This window comes from Periplaneta americana, chromosome 16, assembly GCF_040183065.1.
Source record: "Periplaneta americana isolate PAMFEO1 chromosome 16, P.americana_PAMFEO1_priV1, whole genome shotgun sequence".
In the NCBI taxonomy this organism is placed as follows: Eukaryota; Metazoa; Arthropoda; class Insecta; order Blattodea; family Blattidae; genus Periplaneta; species Periplaneta americana.
The window spans coordinates 154,394,121-154,414,251 of record NC_091132.1 but is presented as its reverse complement, the minus strand read 5'-3'; the positions used below and the strand labels follow the sequence as shown (position 1 = coordinate 154,414,251).

General features: G+C 37.0%; 1 protein-coding gene across 1 annotated transcript in view; it reads right to left on the bottom strand.

The window, feature by feature from the left end:
* Positions 1-4,187: 4,187 nt before the first annotated feature.
* LOC138691473 (zinc finger protein 664-like) overlaps positions 4,188-20,131 on the bottom strand; it is a 34,114-nt gene continuing 18,170 nt past the window's right edge. The window contains exons 4-5 of the mRNA XM_069813433.1: positions 12,202-12,284; positions 4,188-6,180 (exon numbers count right to left, since the gene is read on the bottom strand). Of these exons, the coding sequence (XP_069669534.1) occupies positions 5,358-6,180; positions 12,202-12,284 (906 nt within the window). The 3' untranslated portion in view covers positions 4,188-5,357. The remainder of the gene's footprint in view (positions 6,181-12,201; positions 12,285-20,131) is intronic.

Genomic DNA, 20,131 nt, shown 5'->3' with positions numbered 1-20,131 from the left:
TCTTTCCACTTGGGTAGAAATGATCCCAAAATACATGACAAATTCTGGTAACTTAAAAATGTTTCCAAAGTGCACATTGCTATTATGCAAGAATTGAAACACTGACAAACACTTAGCTTAAACATTGGATTTTTGTTCATATTTTTTTTGTTGTATGAAAATGCTATTCAACATTAACATCTCTTCACATAGACATAGGTAATGTGCTATGTCAATGTTTGCTTTCGCGGTGAATGTGATGAGAAATGGGTGTCTCACAATATCTTGGAACACAACATTTCAAATATTTCGGAATTACATCCAGATACAATCAGGGTGGATTAGTACCCACCAGAAGCATAATGTAAGATGTTGAAATCTTTACTCCTGTTACTTGCAGCAAGTAAGTAAGTATGACATTTCGATACTGTTTATATAACAAAACCAATTGCGAGAGTAAAATGAGACACGCGAATAACATAAATATTTATACATCTTGATTACACAATAAATATATATAAATAAATAAATATTTACATTATAATATCAGTGTGTCCTGTAACATAGACGTGTGGTATAAAGGCCCACTCTCACTTAGCGGAATCGAATCGAACAGAATTTCTCTTCACAATGTATTTAAATAGAAGATAGCAGAAAGCAGCACGTCATAGCGAACCGAACAGAACAGAATTCATGAGCTAGAATATTTATTCCACTGCCGGAATAGAATTACTTGTTTTGGGTAAGATCGTAAGTTCTCGTGAAGCCTTCATGAAAAAACAAATGAACCACATCCATTTTTGGCGGCTTAATTTGTTTACTATTAAAAGTTATTGGTGAAATAGTATGCATACAAAAATCACAATGTAATATGAACGAAGAAAAATTAATAAATCTTGTGAATAATTATTCTCGTTTGTATGACACAACACAAAAGTACTGTTTGGTTCGATTCCACTAGATGTGAGTGGCAGCAGACTTTTCATTTTGATTCGATTCTGCTAAGTGGGAGTGGGTCTTAAGACATCACAGCCTGCACTAGCGTTGCATAATAATCACCAGTACTGGTCTGCATGGCGAAGAAATTCTCTCATGAAATTTCGGCCAGTGATGTATTTGAGGACCTAAGACATGTAGCAACATTCGGTTTCGAACACCAATAATAATGGCTGGGGGTCGTTATCACCATACAGTTTGGATGATCAAGCCATGGCTGTGGTCTAGCAGCTAGAGTGCTGAATTTATAATCCTGTGGACCTGGGTTCTATCCCCGGTGTACCCCCGATTTATAACTGGTGTTGGACAAGCTTGTGGTTCAGGTGACAGGGGTTTTCTTCGGGAAGCTCAAGTTCCCCTGTGGTATCCCAACAAATCTCCATAATCATCTCATCTCGGGTGTAGTGTAGACCAGCCTCCTATGATGCACCCAGGGCAACGGCTCTCGGTAAATTGGTCTACATAACTGGCTTCATATGGGTTAATGATGAAAGTCAAGTACCCGCCATTAGTTAAAAAAACGCGAATATGCACATGAGGCCAGCAATTGAGTGGTCGGCTGTGGTCCTTCATGGGTTCTTGTGTCACAGATTATTTATTCATATAATACGAGACGCGTCCATAAAGTAACTTTCCCACTCGTCCCACAGCTAGCAAACCATATATTGCGCGAAGCGACTATGTGTACGTGATAGAGTAATGTCCTGGCATGGCGCATGTGCTAGCGGAACTTCCCGAGTGCTCTCAGTAGCTTTCTTGCATTGGTTGAAGATGGACGTTCCTATTCCAGCTCACGCTGCGTGAAGTACGGTCAATGATAAAGGTTTTGAATGCACAGGACATAGCGCCGATTGAAATTGATCGTCAGCTGTGCCAGGTCTATGGGCCTAACGTCATGAGCAAGCAGATGGTGCGTTGCTCCACAAGGTCGTCTGTGAAGACGGTTGGCCTCCCACTGCGCTCCTCGTCATGCACATTTTGGCGTCCTGCTGAAAATTGTCTACAGCAGCAATGCATCATCTGCTTGCCCATAGACCTGGCACAGCTGACGATCAATTTCAATCGGCGCTATGTCCCCTACATTCAAAAACTTTATCACTGACTGCACTTCACTCGGTGGGAGCTGGAATAGGAACGTCCATCTTCATCCAATGTAATGAAGCTACTGAGAGCACTCGGGAAGTTCCGCTAGCGCATGCGTCATGCCAGGACATTACTCTATGACATACACGCAGTCGGTTGGCGCAACATATGGTTTGCTAGCTGTGGAACGGGTGGGAAAGTTACTTTATGAACGCGCCTCGTATAAATATATAGTTATAAAAAGAATAGAATGAATAATTGATTTTAGAGCAATGGCCTAATAATAATCAATACTGTTTCGATTAGCACAGAGAAAAAATTCAATGACTGGGTCTCATATTAAGTGCTTTTGTAATGTGCGTAGTTACCCATGAAGCAACGAATAGTCTAAGGTGCTGTGGAAAGCCAATTTGTCGTATGAAAGTTACATGTATTGAGTTCTTAGACTAGATAACTATTTTGGATACATATACACCATGTCCCACTTAGAGGGATCAAGAAATAAGCAGCCCTCAGTAGCGCAGTTCGTATAGCGCTGGCTTTCTATGCTCGAGGTTGCGGGTTCGATCACGGCCGAGGTCGATGGCATTTAAGTGTATTTAAATATGAAAGGCTCATCTCAGTAGATTTACTGGCATGTGGAACAAAAATTCCGGGTCACCACCAACAATGATATAACCTCTGCAGTTGCGAGCGTCGTTAAATAAACCATAACTTAAATTTTTAAAATGTTTTCGAGAAATAAGTGCTAATTTTAAGTATAAATAATGGTTTTATAACATAACTTTTTGTATTACTTGATGTAAAAACTCTCAGAGTTTCGGAGAATGGCCAGTGCAACTCGATGTTTGAGCGTCGAGCTACCCTGAAGAATCTAAAAGGTACTAAACCTTTTACCAAGTGTTCCATAACATTTATGAGTTGATTAGCGCAGCTGCATTTATAATGCGTTGTCTCAGTTTTTCCAGTGTCAACTATATCACGTTGGTACACAACACTTGTCACAAAGCCCCAGAGGAAGGTCAATGAGCGTCAAGTCGGTTGACCTAGATGGCTAGGCAAGGGTTGGCCTCTTGCAGTCAACCTATTGGGAAAGTTTGCATTCAAGAAGCCACGCACTGCTCCATAGTAATGGGGTGGAGCCCCATGTCCCTGAAAAGCCGAGCAGGTTATTTTACGATGCTTTGTCAACAGCTTAGGTTATTTAGCGTCTGAATGAGATGAAGGTGATAATGCTGGTGAAATGAGTCCGGGGTCCAGCACCGAAAGTTACCCAGCATTTGCTCATATTGGGTTGAGGGAAAACCCCGGAAAAAACCTCAACCAGGTAACTTGCCCCGACCGGGAATCGAACTCGGGCCACCTGGTTTCGCGGCCAGACGTGCTAACCGTTACTCTACAGGTGTGGACTGAAAAGCCGATTCTGGGAGGAGTTGATTAACAAAAAAGTTCTGCAACATGTCCACATACACATTGCCTGTGACTGTCGCCTCGATAAAGTACAATGGTCCAATGACGGAATGTTCTACTGAATGGTGCCAGGCTTGTTTCCACGATAAATGTTAGTGCACATGCGCATGAACATGCAACTGTTTTTAAAGCATTGGTGCATAAACTTGGACAGTTTCTGCATCTTGTCAGCTGTATATCGAAACAATATCTTCATCTGAGTTTTTTTATTAGCATTTATTTCTCGATCTCTCTAAGCGGGACATGGTGTTTATTGTAAATTTTCTTCTCTGTGACATAAAGGGGGGGGGGGAAAGGTTTCCATTGTCTTCATCGATATTACCCCACTATCGTAGCTCAATATTTTGGATAAAATATTAATTTATAGTGAATAATTGTCAGATAGAGCTATCCAATATTATGTTCAAAAAGTTCAGAGAATTAGTGACTATAATTTTATGTGAATGAGAAATGTGACAGTAGCTGCATGGATGCACATATTTTCTGAAGAGCAGAACAAATGCCAAAAATAGATTAAGCAAGATTTTTATATAATTTATTTTGTTTACATATTCCCTCCTCTGCGCTGTAGTCCCAAAATTTGTGTGTTATCAGCGCATTAGCATGATCAAGTTTTGAAATTTTTTTTCTATGCATTTCAAAACTAATGAATCAAGTAATGTAGAGGTTGATCAATGAGTTCATTTAATGTAAAATGAATTTATACATAATGCATTTTATGAAGAAATAAATAAGATATAATAATGCAGCTGATAATAATCCTATAAGAGAAAATTTAAGGTGAAACCAAAAACAATGACGGAAACAAGTGCGATTTCAAATAATGGCGTGCAGTGTAGCAACTCGCAAGAACAAAAAGGAATGACAATGAGAATGTCACGAGACAAAAAATTTCAAGGGAAATTTGAGTGGTTTTCACCAGTAGGCAATTTTTAATACGAACGTAAAAAAGTGATAGCTTCTTAAACTGTAATAATTTTGCTTGGCTTTAAGTACTAAATAAGAGAAAAAATTCCTACAGACAACATACCGAAATATCTTCTAACAGGTGCGCAAACGTACATGAATATAAGAAAATGATCTCACGGAAGAACCTTGCTATGGACAGTATATTTACAGCTCGATTCAGCGTTAATGGCCCCTGCCCTTGGTTGTTTGGCTAGTGAGCGAGCTTTGTGCTGCGTCATAAGAAAGAAATTTAATCATAAAAGTGCGTAGGAGGGGAAGAGGAAAAATGAAAATATCTATGCTCAAAGCTGAGGGACACTCATGTCAAGAAAATATAAGCCATCATGACATTGCTTAGTCAATAGACGTAGTGGTTAGTAAAAGAATGTGTGGGAGAATATTATGTTTCAAGATGGAGTGTACCGTGACATGATAAGAAGAAAGTGTTAGGTGTTATAACTGCGCGGCCTGACCTGTGTGACCCAGCCCGCCAGGAGTGATGAGTAACGCACTCTTAGTCTATCTACTTACTTTTTGCAGGGGCCAAAATCCCTGAATCACATGGTTTCTTACCAGAATGCGTGTGTAAATGAATATGAAATTACCCCACTGTACAATACAATTCCCACAAACATCATCTTTTGAATGGCTTTTCGCATAAAATTCTTTGAAAAACTTTTCGACTCCACAAACCATTTCCCCCTTTATCGCATATGAATGACAGTTGACAAGTATACGAACGTGCATGCACTGATTGTGCACTGGAGAGTCCAAAATAATTCTTACAATCATTACACTTGAACAGCTTCTCTTTGAAATGGTAAGTGAATGCCTTTTGAGTTGTAAAACATTTCCCGCGCACATCACAGTATGAAAGGCCACTAGCCTGAATGCGTTTTTGCATGCACTGCAAGAGCTCTTGTATGTCGAAAACGTTTTCCACAATCATCGCATTTGAACGGTTTCTCGCTGAGGTGAGTACGTAAATGTTTCTTGAGGTTACTCGAATCTACAGAACGTTTCCCACACACATGGCATTTGAAAGGCCTTTCGCCAGAATGCGTACGCGAATGCCTTTTTAAATTGGTGGAATTTAAGAAACGTTTGCCACATATATCACATTTGAATGGCTTCTCGCCAGAATGAATACGTGAGTGGGCTGAAAGATGACTCGTGTGCCCAAAACATTTTCCACAAGTATTACATTCGAAAGGTTTCTCGCGAGAATGAGTACGTGCATGAACTGTGAGATCACTTGTGTGTCGAAAAAATTTCCCACAAACATCGCATTTGAATGGCTTTTCACCCGTATGAATACGAGAATGAACAATCAGATGACTTTTATATCCAAAAAGTTTCCCACAAACATTGCATATGAAGGGTTTTTCCCCTGTATGAGTACGTCCATGGACTCTGAGATAATATAACTTTAAAAAGCATTTACCACAAACATCGCATTTGAAAGGTTTCTCGCTACAATGATTACATGCATTCTGTGGGAGATGCCCCGCCTGTAAGCCTACGATATGTATTCCACAAAAATCGCATTTAAGACTGTCTGCCTCCACGTTATTCCTTGTAAGGAACTGATCGCAAATCTGGTGTTCAGTTGTACTTTCTTTGACAGGATGCTCCAAGGAGACACAATGTTCATGATTGGTGCAATTCACCAGTGGCGTTTCATTTTCGTCAGTGTTCAAGGAGCTGTAATGGAAAGAATTCATTAGTGAAGTTATAACAAAGGCTATCAACGTCGTTACTAAAGATGTTAGCTATCATAAAACTATGAAAAGAAATTAGGATTTTGCATAGAATATCTGGTTAGATATATTGGACAGCTCTGGTGTTGGAAGGGAGATCGGCATATCAAAGCAAAGTACAAACACTGAAAACTATTTAAAGCAGTGGTTCTCAATGGGTGTGCTGCGAGATCAGCTAGGTGTGCAGCGAAACTCTCTGACACTTTATTGTTGGTAAAAGTAATTAAAATATTTTCATTCAATATTTATTATTGCTTCTTACACAAGAGTTTAATTCGTGGTGAAATTGAAGACAAACACACACGTATTTCTTGTTAAACTGAGAGAAGTCTCCTGCGCTTCTTGTTTTTCATTTATGTTTGTTAGTGTCTTAAGCCCAGCCCATTTTGTTCCAAGATGCTGGCTAATTATATACATCTGCCCTGGATGATGTTGAGGGTAATGCAATACATGCAAGCAATTGTTCAATATTCGAATCCTCATGAACAAATCTCAGTAATTTACATTTCATACTTAGGTTATATCAGTTGATACATCGAGCTGTAGTGAAAATACTCGACTGTCGCTTTGCTTTTCACGTACATGGCACTGGATATCTGAAGACATGTCATCAATCCGCTGGGAAATAGTATCGACTGACAATGGAACCAAGGATATATCCTGGGTGCCGTCACCTGACATTGATCTCACTATTTCCTTGCAGGCAGATAAAATGAGTGTGGGGCTGCATTTTTTTCGCTATTATTTCGGCAACTTTATAATTGGCCACTTACGCTTCTTCAGAAATAGTGTCTCTCCGGTCCATAGCTTTTGCTTGCCTTTCTTCCAATGACAACAATCGGCTAAAATAATACTTATCTTCACCAGATAAGTTACTATGTTTGGCATTCAAAAGTCTTCTCAATTTACTAGAGGTCGTGGATTCGTTGCTTAGATTTTCTCCACAAATGACACAGGACGGTTTTCAGGTCCACTGAACGTAAATCCAAAGTTTAAATACTGGTCTTGGTAGTTACGAATTGTTCCAGTAGGTTCTACGCCCCTCTGTGCTGCTTTCACGACAATTACACTTGGAATTGGTTCGTTCTCACTTCTGTTACTGCTAAAATATTTTCACTGACTCATTTTCAACTTTTCTCCTTTTAATCAAAAACTTATCCATACTGAAGTTAGATTAACACAATAACGCAAATAACACGCGTGAAACTAAAATTCAACCTCAAAATATGCCAGAATATGGACAAAATGGCTTTACGACTGCAAGTCTACAAACTGACTGGTGAAGGGAAGCTGTGAGCACGCTACACCGAGGCTCTTGCATTGTTGCCAACTCGTACTTTAGTGTACCATGGGAACTCACTACATGGGATAGTGTACCGTGAACAAAAAAGGTTGAGAACCACTGATTTAGTGACACTGAAAAAAGTCCCCTATCTTCTGAAGCTCAAAAATGTGCAGTGTATCTTGAAAATTGTGTGATTACTGCCAACAAATTGCAAATGACGAAAGACGTTGATTAATGATTGATTTTTTTATTTATTTTATTGGATTATTTTACGACGCTGTATCAACATCTAGGTAATTTAGAATCTGAATGAAATGAAGGTGATAATGCCAGTGAAGTGAGTCCGGGGTCCAGCACCGAAAGTTACCCAGCATTTGGTCGTAATTGAGTTGAGGGAAAACCCCGGAAAAAACCTCAACCAGGTAACTTGCCCCGACCGGGATTCGAACCCAGGCCACCTGGTTTCGCGGCCAGATGCGCTGACCGTTACTCCACAGGTGTGGACATGATTGATTTTTGTTGGGATATTGGTGTAGTGTTAGTCTAAAACTAAATCAGTAAAGTGAATAAATAGTAGATCAAGCTACCACTTCGGTGTTTTTAAGTTGCAACTTCGTTTGGTGTGAATAAAAGGTAGCAACAGCTACTGCTATAGTTTAGATTTCGTTTTTCCAGTACCTTAGTTATAACTTGGCTTTTGATGTGAATAAAGTGAAGATACACCTTCATAGGTGTAGTTACAGCTTCATTGTTTTGAAGTCTAAGAAAGGGCACACTTCACTTTTGTCAGTCATTAGTTGTCTTCGTCATGGCGATGAAGTCCTAATTTAATAATAACTTGCTATGTTAAGGTTGTCGCTGGACTTATTTGTTTTCAGCTTAAGTCCAAATTTAATAATAACTTGCTATGTTAAGGTTGTCGCTGGACTGATTTGTTTTCAGCTATGTCTTTGATTTTCACTGTAATATTGTTCAACGTGTTCAGAATATATAACTACATGCACATATCATATTATAATTTATCTTTTCAGTTTTTATTAATTTTGTCAAATTATGTTTTACTGTGATTTCACCTATTACTTACAGTGAGTATTACTTATAAATTGCGTTTCCCATTTAACAACAGTGTCAGGATAAAAGAAAAAAATTGGTAGTGAACCTATTCACACAGAGGCCATTGGAAAAGAATAAGGCATTAAATTATAGGGGTGAATAGGATCACGAAACAAAAAAAATATTTAATGGGTAAATAAATAAATGAATTATGATTATAATTGGTTACTCTGTCTTAAAGTCTCATGAGTTGGTTATGACTAAAATTTTCCTCTGTAGTTTTTCCTGTGAAAAATTTGAGATGTTTGAAATTGATTCTATTCACCACATTTTGCGGTATCAAATATCTCCTCCTACAGATCATAGACATACAGAAACATATTCACATAGACAGATGTACAGACAGACATATAGGCAGACAGGCAGAGGGACAGACAAGTAACTCGTAACAATGAAGTCTCCAAATACTATTGATACTCTATATGAGTCATGGTCAACTGGCCTGCATACTAGTTCGGAGCGCCAAGACGCTGGCTGAGGAGGTAGTACTGTGCAGTGTGTCGAGCCAAGCCATCACAGAAGCCAACTTTCTGACCATAATTTACAACGTCTTCTTCGATTGTGTTCTACACGAGCATTGGCACCTAACATTGACTAGCTAGTGAGGGAAAAACGAATTAAAAAGTCCAGGAAAACCAATGCTAATCATCAGCGAAAATAATTTTTATCATTTGTTATTTACATTGTAATAAAATAATTTAGGCCTACTTCAGTCTTGTAACAGAAACGACAATATGTTTCATATGTTATAATAACAAATAATTGGTTTCGTGATAGGTCTATATAGTGTCATATAAAAAATGGATAATTTATTTTATTCTATTGACGACACTTGAACAAAGGAATAGAATGACATGGTTTAAATATTACTAATGGATTCGATTTGTTTAATATTTTGTAACAGTGAAAATGCATTATAGATCTGTAAGTACTCAACTACTTTAATATGAAAAAATTTATTTACTTTCAAAACCGTTACAATACATAACGGAAAAATACAACTTGTTTCTTATCTTAAACTGAAAAGTGATTTACTTATTACACAGTTGCTCTTAAAATAAATTAAGTACTGTACATGATTCTTCCGTGCTTATTTTTATTATAATTATTAGAGACTGATTAAAAGGGTTGAACAAGTGAACGGACGCCAGTGACATCACCTGAATCCCCCCCCCCCAACTCCTGCTGCACAATTGATGTCTAATGGATAGAACTGAGCAAGCGAGCAAACTGTACCTGCACCATAGTGCACTGAGATGATGACTCCTGGTCTATATAAAACTCTAGTTAGGAGTAAGCTAGAGTATGCGTCTATAATATGGTCACCTCAGTTCCAGTCCCATCAGATGCAAATAGGAAGGATACAGAAAAGAGTTTTACGGTATTCATATTTTAAAAAACATCACGTGTCGTCTTATGAGAAGGAAATTTCATATAATCAGTTACTTTTTTAATTTAATTATAAAACTTTAAAATCTAGACGATTAATAAATGGCCAAATTTTACTCCATAAAACTGTTAATGGTATATTGAATAACTGTGATTTTCTTAAATTCCTTCAGTTCAATGTAAAAAGAACAGAATTACATCATAGGCAACTTTTTGTTCCAATTCCTAGAACTGTTTTCTTCAAGAAGTATGTTATGTGCAATACTTATAACTCTCTGTTTGTAAACTGTAATACTCAATTAGATTTCAGTTTAACAGTTAAAACATTTCATACAATATTAAATATCAGTGATGCCCCACTTCGATTATTGCGACTCTCTATTCACGAATCTAAATACTGATCTTGCCCATAGATTACAGCGTGTTCACAATATCTGCGTTCGTTTCATTTGTAACATTAGAAAATTCGATCATGTAACACCGTCACTACAATTGTTGTGTTGGAGTCCACTCAAAGAAAGATGATTCTTCAACTCTCTCTTATTACTATTTAAAATCATCCACACCGCCACACCCTCTTACCTAGCATCTCGTTTTCTTTACCTTTCACTACCTCGAACCCGGAACATGTACCTTCTCTCTATTCCTCTGCACAGAACACCCTTCTACTCATCATCTTTCAGCATATCTATTCCACGCCTCTGGAACTCTCTCCCTGATCATGTAAGAGACTGTCGGACAATATCAAAATTCAAATTTAAATTAAAAAATCATATTCTGGTTCAGGAATTGCTTTTTGAACACCTGTCAGGTTGCGCAACTTCGGCTTAACCCATGACATATAATAAATATTGTAACTATGCTGTTGTAAAATTGACAATTAATATGTAATGTATTTATTATTATTATTATTATTATTATTATTATTATTATTATTATTATCATCAGTTATCACTATCATCATTGCTATCTCTGTTTTTCTGTATTTTTTTTCTTCTATAAGCTCGATGAGAGCTCTATAGTGTTCTTTTACCCTGTTGACCCTCTATAGGGCTACAATTTAATTTGTATTATTTTCATCAATGTCTGTATTTATTTTTTGTAGTTATATGTGCTATCTGGTGGGATGGAAGAGAAGGCCTTATGGCTTTAATCCTGTCAGATTAAATAAATAAATATGAAAAGAATTGTATTTCCTTAGATATTTAAATTATGAATAAGTGTATTATAATGTTTTTTCTCTAGTTTTGAAATAAATTTGCATTATTATATTGACATTTGACACTATATTACCTGCAATATTATATTCTAGCATCTATTATGTATCTTTCTTTTTTCGTTTGTGTTGTCTGTTTTGTTTTTTCTTATTATGTATTTTGTATATGTATCAATGTAAGCCATCTACAATTGGAAGCTTGCTTCTGTTGCTGATGGATTTAAAATAAAGAAAATAAAACTATATGAGTCATTCATTTCAACTATCGCGTTAAAAATAATTAATTACAAATAGTTAGTTAGTGGGGTTTAAAAAGGGCGCATCTGCTACTATGGCTATTTGCGCCCTTATCTAAAATATTTTACTAAACACAAACACAATACAATAACCAGAATACTTAAAAGAACTAAAAAGCGTTGTCACGGTTAAAATGAGGCAAACAAATGTAGTTTCAACAAGATGAAGCATAAAAACCAAGTAGTATTTAAAAAGAAACAACAAAACAAAACAAATCCCACCAGAAATAAATTGTCTGGCGCATTTATAAAATGCACGGATGTAAAAAGTCCGAATGTCAAGTTTTTTAAAATCATATACTAAAAAATGTAACCTCCGGATGTAAAGAGTCCAGAGGATAAGTAAAACGGGTCACTAAAAAACTACAGCACCCTGTCAAGTCCTGTATTCCATAAAAATCTCAGAACTGCATTTGTACAATTAAAATCATTTCCAAGAGCATCACATAGAGTCCGCCGAATTCCATACTGCCGACGGACACGGTCGTATTTTCTACACTGTAATAAAAAATGTTCCACCGTAAGTGGAACATGGCATAGATCGCACTCCGGCTGAGGCTCGCCACATATGAGATGGCCATGCAATTACAAATATATTTATTTTGTCATTATTTCAATAAAGCAGTGAAAATTACAACAAAGTATAGCTTCAGACACTTCACTCACCTCTCGATTAAGACTTCATTCTCTTTTGTCGTTACTTTCAGTTTGACCTCCTCCTCCACTTGATCCAACTCAAATGACTCTTCCTGAAAAGAAGATTATGTAGAAACAAGATATAGAATAATAATAGTTGAAGAATCACTGGATTGTACTTTATATGCTGCAGACTCGTTTTTAAATCCTACTTAATCCAGTAAACTATACAAACATTGCGGGTATAATGTACGAAATGCAAATAAATTTAGAGAAAACAAAAGCAAAGTAACATGACATTTTGTAAGTAATATCCTGTAAGTAAGATTTCTATAAATAGAAGTTAACTGAAAGAATAAACAAGAGTGACACTCGGAAACTTATTCTAATATAATCATGCGTGAGCAGGATTCAGGAAGATCAGGTTACAATTCTGTGTCTTGGGGAAGTCAATGATATGTGCCAAAATGGACCATATACGGATAACACCACTTTCTGAATGTTCCATTGTTCTACTATCCATGTCTGTAATTTGTTTGGTCATTTCTGCCATCTATGAAGATTGTAAGAACAATTTTGAAATAGAGACACCATTGCACTCCAGTCAAGACAATGGTAAGCAACATTCGTGTTGTGAAAATGGCTGCTACTAGGAAGAGGATATTGTTGCAAGGAGAAATAATGGGTCCAAATATGGAATCATCATCCACAGGGGATGCAAAAAGTGGTTCCAGAATATGAACCGGTACTTTAAACAAAATAAAGAGGGAAAAAGAAAAGAGAAAACGAGTAAACTACAAAAATGGATAAAACGAATAGAGAGAAAATAGAGGTAATACAGAGGATAAAATGGAGGACAAAAATCAGTGCTAAATAGAGAAGAAAATATGGAGAAAAGAGGGAAAATTTAAGGAAAATAGATAAGAAAATCGATAAGAAAGCAAGGATGATGTAGAGAAATTAGAGGGAAAATTGAGGAAAAAATGTAGCCAATACTAAGGGGAAAATAGAGGTAAGATAGAGGAGAAATAAACTATAATTCCTCTATTTTCACTTCTATTTCTTTATCCATTTTCTGCTATCTTCCCCTATATGTTCTCTCTGTATTTCTCTCTATTATCACGTCTATTATTTCCTTATTTTTCCTCAATTTTCTCCTGTTTATTCTCCTCTATTTTCCCCTCTTTTACTCATCTATTCTCTCCTCTATTTTCCACTATTATTCCTCATTTGCTCCTATATTTTCCCTCGATTTTTTACTCTATTTGCTCCTCTATTTTCTTCTGTTTTCTGCTCCATTTTATACACTGTGTCCGAAATGAAACCAACCGATAAAGATACTAAATAATTTATTCCTTAATTATGACACACAAAAACAAACCAGGGGAAAATATTAATCAACTCAAGTTTATGTCACAATCAGTAAATCTCAACATGTTCCCCTCTAGTAGCACAACACACATCTAACCTGTATTCAATCTCTCTCCAGGCATTGTGTAACATCAGCGGAGTTACAGATCTTACTGTGTCGATAATCCTTTGACGTAACACTTGAAGGTTATCCACTCTGGTATTGTAGACATGGTCTTTCACGAATCCCCAAAGGAAAAAGTCCAATGGTGTAAGATCAGGAGATAGTGGAGGCCATGCAATAGGACCACCACGACCAATCCATCCTTCTGGGATATGATTGTGTAAAGTTTCAACGACTGGTCCTCAATAATGAGGGGGAGCTCCATCTTGCTGGAAGGTGAACCTCTCTGGAATCTGGGGTAGTGCAAAATTTTCAAGCATATCGAGATATACCGCACCATTCATTGTGTTTTCTATGAATCATTCAACTAGTGTAAACAGCAATGAAAATAATTGCCACAAGTATGAAAACTCACACAAATCGAAAGCCACGTCCGAAAAAGTGGGATAGAACCACGAAGACAGGAAAGATGCGTATTGGTAAGACATTGTATTTATTTTAGTTGGTTATTTAACGACGCTGTATCAACTACTAGGTTATTTAGCATCGATGAGATTGGTGATAGCGAGAAGATATTTGGCGAAATGAGGCCGAGGATTCGCCATAGATTACTTTGCATTCACATTACGGTTGGGGAAAACCTCGGGAAAAACCCAACCAAGTAATCAGTTCAAGCGGGGATCGAACCCCCGCCCGAACGTAACTTCAGACCAGCAAGCAAGCGCCTTAACCAACTGAGCCACGCCAGTGGCTAAGGCATTGTAATAATCCTCGAAATTCAACCTTATAATGTATGTGTGTGTGTGTGTGTGTGCGTGCGTGTGTGCGTATGTATGTATGTATGTTATGTTTTATTTAACGACGCTCGCAATGCCGAGGTTATATCAGCGTCGTCGGTGTGCCAGAATTTTGTCCCGCAGGAGTTATTTTACATGCCAGTAAATCTACTGACAAGAGCCTGTCGCATTTAAGCACACTTAAATGCCATCGACCTTGGCCAGGACCGAACCCGCAACCACGGGCACAGAAGGCCAGCACTATACCAACTGCGCCATCCAGGCCGACATGTATGTATGTATGTATGTATGTATGTATGTATGTATGTATGTATGTATGTATGTATGTAATGCCTACCTACTTCACTTTCCGTCATTTGGGTTCTGCATATTGCGGATAGATGACTGGACCATTTATGCTGTATATCAGTGGTCGTCAGCACTAGCTCAAATGTGCAAAGGGTACGCGGTGCTGTCCCATGTGCACCGTCGTGCAGCAGGGAGAGATAGAGAGCATACCCGCTAGCAGCTACGGAGTGCACCAAAGTGCACTGCGTTTTCAGCGGGTAAGAGACACTAGCCCCACCATGCTCTGTGCTGACGACCCCTCCTGTACATGATGTGTATCTGTGGAGAGTTATGTCGTGTACTAAGGTGAGTGTATGTGTAAGTGTTTGTGTAAGTGTTGGGTATGGAATGAGTGACAATGATGAAGATGAGGAAGGGAGAATGGGAAACTTGGTGACAGCACATAGCCTATTCCTGTTGAATATCACCAAGGGATCGTCAGGCTTAACATCCTCGTCCGATGGATGAATCACTTTCAACAGTAACATATGCCTGCTCTTCATATGCACTGTGAAAAGATTTGGGATTTAACCCAATCATACTGGTGCACAATCTACTGATTAGAATTTGTGCACCACCATCTCTCCTAGTCCCGAGGTAGAAATTTTGCATGGAAATATCTGATTCTGCTGGGAATCAAACCCGGGCTGGCTAGTCTGGAGACAGACACGCTACCACTGAGCTACATCAGCGCACCCTAATAACAAGTATAAATAACTAGAAGAAGAAGAAGAAACATGCCTATTAATCCAGGCAAGTATAACAACTTATCTTTAGGAAAACTGACATGGCAAACTGAACAGGGGGATGACGAATGATGTGGTGGACGTTCAGCATATAATGATAGTGACACGTTATCATTAGTAAGTAGGTCTTAATGCCCACTAGAATAAAATGGTGCCCATGACACAGAAGGAGCTTGTTAAGATGAAGAATGTCGGCACACTTCTCTGACTAATGCCACTTGCTGGACAGATAACAGGAGAACTAGTGAATGGATTCACAGCAACAGCAGCTACAACACCAACTTCACCCTCTAAATCAATCACTGTTTAATTTAAAAAATGCTTATGGTGTAACCATTTAGAGCATCTTCTGATAGGAGAGATTCGCCATTTGTCGAGATGGTCGACGTCTGTCAGAATATTTCTTTGCATACAAATTACCAAGGCACACTGTATTTTTCCTACATTCACCACACACTGTGATCATAAGCTTTTCCTCCATTTGCAAATACCATTTTCCTGTACAATACCTAACATGACTTTCGTCTACGAAATACTACAAAAGACTCGATGCCTATATGCTATCCATAAAGAACGAAACACGAACATAAGCAGAGTTTAAATAAATTATCAGAGTACTATGGCAAACAGCAGATTCACAATTTGGAGATCATTTTGCAATTCATTTTGGTTTCCTTTTTTTTTTTTTTTTCAGATAGCACTTAAAGATCTTTAGTTGAATAAATACATTCACTGACTTAAAAATAAACAATATATTTATTCAAATACTGAGTGAAAGTGGTTTGGAAGTAAATCCCGAAAAGACAACGTATATGATTATGTCTCGAGACGAGAATATTGTACGAAATGGAAATATAAAAATTGGAAATTTACCTTTTGAAGAGGTGGGGAAGTCCAAATATCTTGGAGCAACAGTAGCAAATATAAATGATACTCGGGAGGAAATTAAACACGAATAAATATGGGAAATGCCTGTTATTATTTGGTTGAGAAGCTTTTATCATTCGGTCTGCTGCCAAAAAATCTGAAAGTTAGAATTTATAAAACAGTTATATTACCAGTTTTTCTTTATGGTTGTGAAACTTGGACTCTCACTTTGAGAGAGGAACAGAGATTAGGGGTGTTTGAGAATAAGGTGTTTAGGAAAATATTTGGGGCTAAGAGGGATGAAGTTACAGGAGAATGGAGAAAGTTGCACAACACAGAACTGCACGCATTCTTCACCTGACATAATTAGGTACATTAAATCCAGACATTTGAGATGGGCAGGGCATGTAGCACGTATGGGTGAATCCAGAAATGCATATAGAGTGTTAGTTGGGAGGCCGGAGGGAAAAAGACCTTTAGAGAGGCCGAGACGTAGATGGGAAGATAATATTAAAATGGATTTGAGGGAGGTGGGATATGATGATAGAAAATGGATTAATCTTGCTCAGGATAGGGACCAATGGTGGGCTTATGTGAGGGCGGCAATGAACCTCCAGGTTCCTTAAAAGCCAGTAAATAAGTACTGAGTGAATGTTTCGAAACAGTGTGTCGACACACTGAGATGTTCTGTGATTCAAAACATTCGGACTTAAATGTTTCGACACAGTAACTGTTTCAGTTTCACCAAGGTTTGATGCTGTGTATTGACTGTACTCTGCAGTATCGAGCGTCGAATGTATGTAAGGGAAGAGAACCAATGAAACAGTCAATGTTTCGGAACACTGGTTGAAAGTGAAAGCGCTTCAGAGCTGCATTCCATCCCATGTGTCCTGTCACAAATAAACTGCTTTGCAAACCAAACGGAAGTTTGCCGACATACTTTCAAATCAAGCTGAGTAGCTATATATGAAAAAAAAAAAATAAAATAAAATAATAATAATAATAATAATAATAATAATAATAATAATAATATTTGTCGTATGTATTGAAATAACGTTAATAATCTGAATAGGCCTACTACTTATTGCATGAATTTTCTAGGGTTTCCTTTCATAATGTTATTTAATTTTATGTTATTTTTTCGAAAGTCGATGTTGAATATAACAGAAATAACCAACATTTGACTGTAGAATATGCAATTTTAATATTATACATGATTTTTGATAGTATTTATTTTTATTGCTTTTTTTTTTAATAATTCAACGTCCATTTGCTCAATGTTAATGTGGCCTATGTTTTTCTCCTAGTTATGAAGTCTTAATGTGCAAACTTTGGTAAATATCGGTCAAAGCATTTCGATTTATATACTTATGACTTACGAGCAAATACATACCATACATACATTAACTATAGACTTATTTAATGGTTAATAATCATCACATTTATTCTGTACTAAAGATTAAACTCATGACTACATTTGGAATCTGATAGCTACTTCAAAATGACGTGACAGTAGTAGGTACATTTTTGAAGTAGACGTGATTACTAATAAATGTTCCTACTTAAGCTCGAAACATCAAGTATTGTACCGCAAGGTTGTCATGTGTCGTATCTTGTGTACAGAGTTTCCAATCAGCGCATCTGACGGCAAACAAAACCGCAATACAGTGACAGTCAGCACTTTGCCTCCCAGTAGATGTGTCGAGTTTCGAAACAGTCTTTCGAAACATTTCACCGAGTCGTTCTGAATGTTTCGAAACAGCTGGATGTGTCGTTTTTCCCATGTCTACTAAGGCAAACAGCAGATTCACATTATGAATATGATTTCAGCTGGGCTTGGGTTCTCGAGGTACAGATTGTTATGAATACTTGACTTCACCCCAACCTATTTTTCATTATTTCAAACCATGAGAAGACGAAGTAATGGTGAAATGACAGAGAGAGACGGGAGTATTCTTAGAGAAATGTCTGCAACCTTTGTTTTATCCAAAATAAATTCCACCATACCTGCTTGGACATCAAATCCAGACTGGTTGAACAGAAAACCAGGTCACTGGCTGTAGACACAGTATGTGGGGATGCCCAACTTATCATAATATAGATATTGTCATTAAGTTACTTTGTAAAAGATTTTTACCTAATTCTGATGATTATAAACATGAGGTTAGCTGCAAATATTTTAATTGCTGTAGTTCATTTGCAAGACGTCAAAATCTTGACTATTTATTTTTTTGTAAAGTCCTTAAGGGTGATATTGATTGTCAATCTTTCCTAAGCAATATCAGTCTTCGTATTCCTGCTAAGGGTTTAACATTTGATAAAATGTTTTACAATAGAAATTCTAAATCTCTGTCTCCCTCCGGTCTGCAGATGTATAAAATGTGCTAATTTGCATGGATCTAACTTGGATTCTTTTAATGTGTAGTATAAACCTTTGGAGTGTTATACCAGTTTAATTTATGTGTTTTGTTCAAATATGTATTATAATATTATTTCCGTTATCTTTCATATCATTTTCTAGTTTATTCATTTATATGATTCCATTCTTTAATTTTCAATTACAATTACTTTTAATTGTCATTATTTTATGTATTTTATTCATCCATTTTATTCCTTCCTTTCAATGACATTATTGTCGTTAATTGTAATTATTGTCTTTATGTGCAATAATTATTTTATGCACTTTTATTGTGATTTTATCATATTGTAATTATGCTTTGTGCTGAACTGTTATTGGCCTCTGGCTGTTGTACAGCACAATAAGCAATAGTACCGGTAAATAAATAAAAATAAAGTAAATAAAAGGAATGTCTTCTTTAGCATCTCACGAACTACCATCACTGTGTAAGTATAACAGGGATCACTGTTCTTCTCATATCATCTAGTTCAATTTCTGCTATGAACATAAATATTGTTCTGTCTAAACCATGGTAGATATTTGAATGCTAGAGATGCTGTCAAAACTGTTTTCAGTTAAGAAAGGTATATAAATGACGTAAATTGCTTCAGTAACTATTTTAGTGATGACTATATGAAACAATTGAGAATTAAATGAAATTATAAAAATTTAGAGGACACCCAGGTTTGACCGAATCTCTAGTCAAATGCTCCACAATTGGGCTATAAGCTACCACTTCTCATTTTAATGTGATAATGTTTCACTAAGACAATGCGGAGGGAAAGAGCACTGCAGAATAAGAGGGATTATCTCTATAGCCTACCAGCATGGATGAATGGCTGTCTAAAAGACAGTTACAACCATTGTTAAAAGTGATAATATTTTGATCGTAGGTTGCTACAATCGACCAGCGGCCTCGTTTCACAGATATCCCTACTCACGAAATAAAATGCTACTTTCAACTCTTATATTGTAAATAACTATAGTGATGAAAACATTTTCCTATAATTCTCACAGACTTAATGTATGTTAAATGTGTGAGCCTGAATCTAGTCTTTAATTTTAGAGAAGGACCATATTGATAACATCAATCATTAAGGGATATTCAAGATGGTAATATTAGGTGCCTCACTCTATATAGCAAGACTGCATACTTTGCCAAAAATATATGCATTATCATTGAAAGTATTTTCTTTAAAACTTAACAGCCACATCGCACATTAAATTTAGACTATTCTGCAGCAAAGATACAAGCAATAAATACAGTAGAACCTCGATTATCCGTCATCCTATTAACCGATTGTCGGATTATCCGACTGTCTTTCTCTCGCTTTTTTTTTTTTTTTTTGCT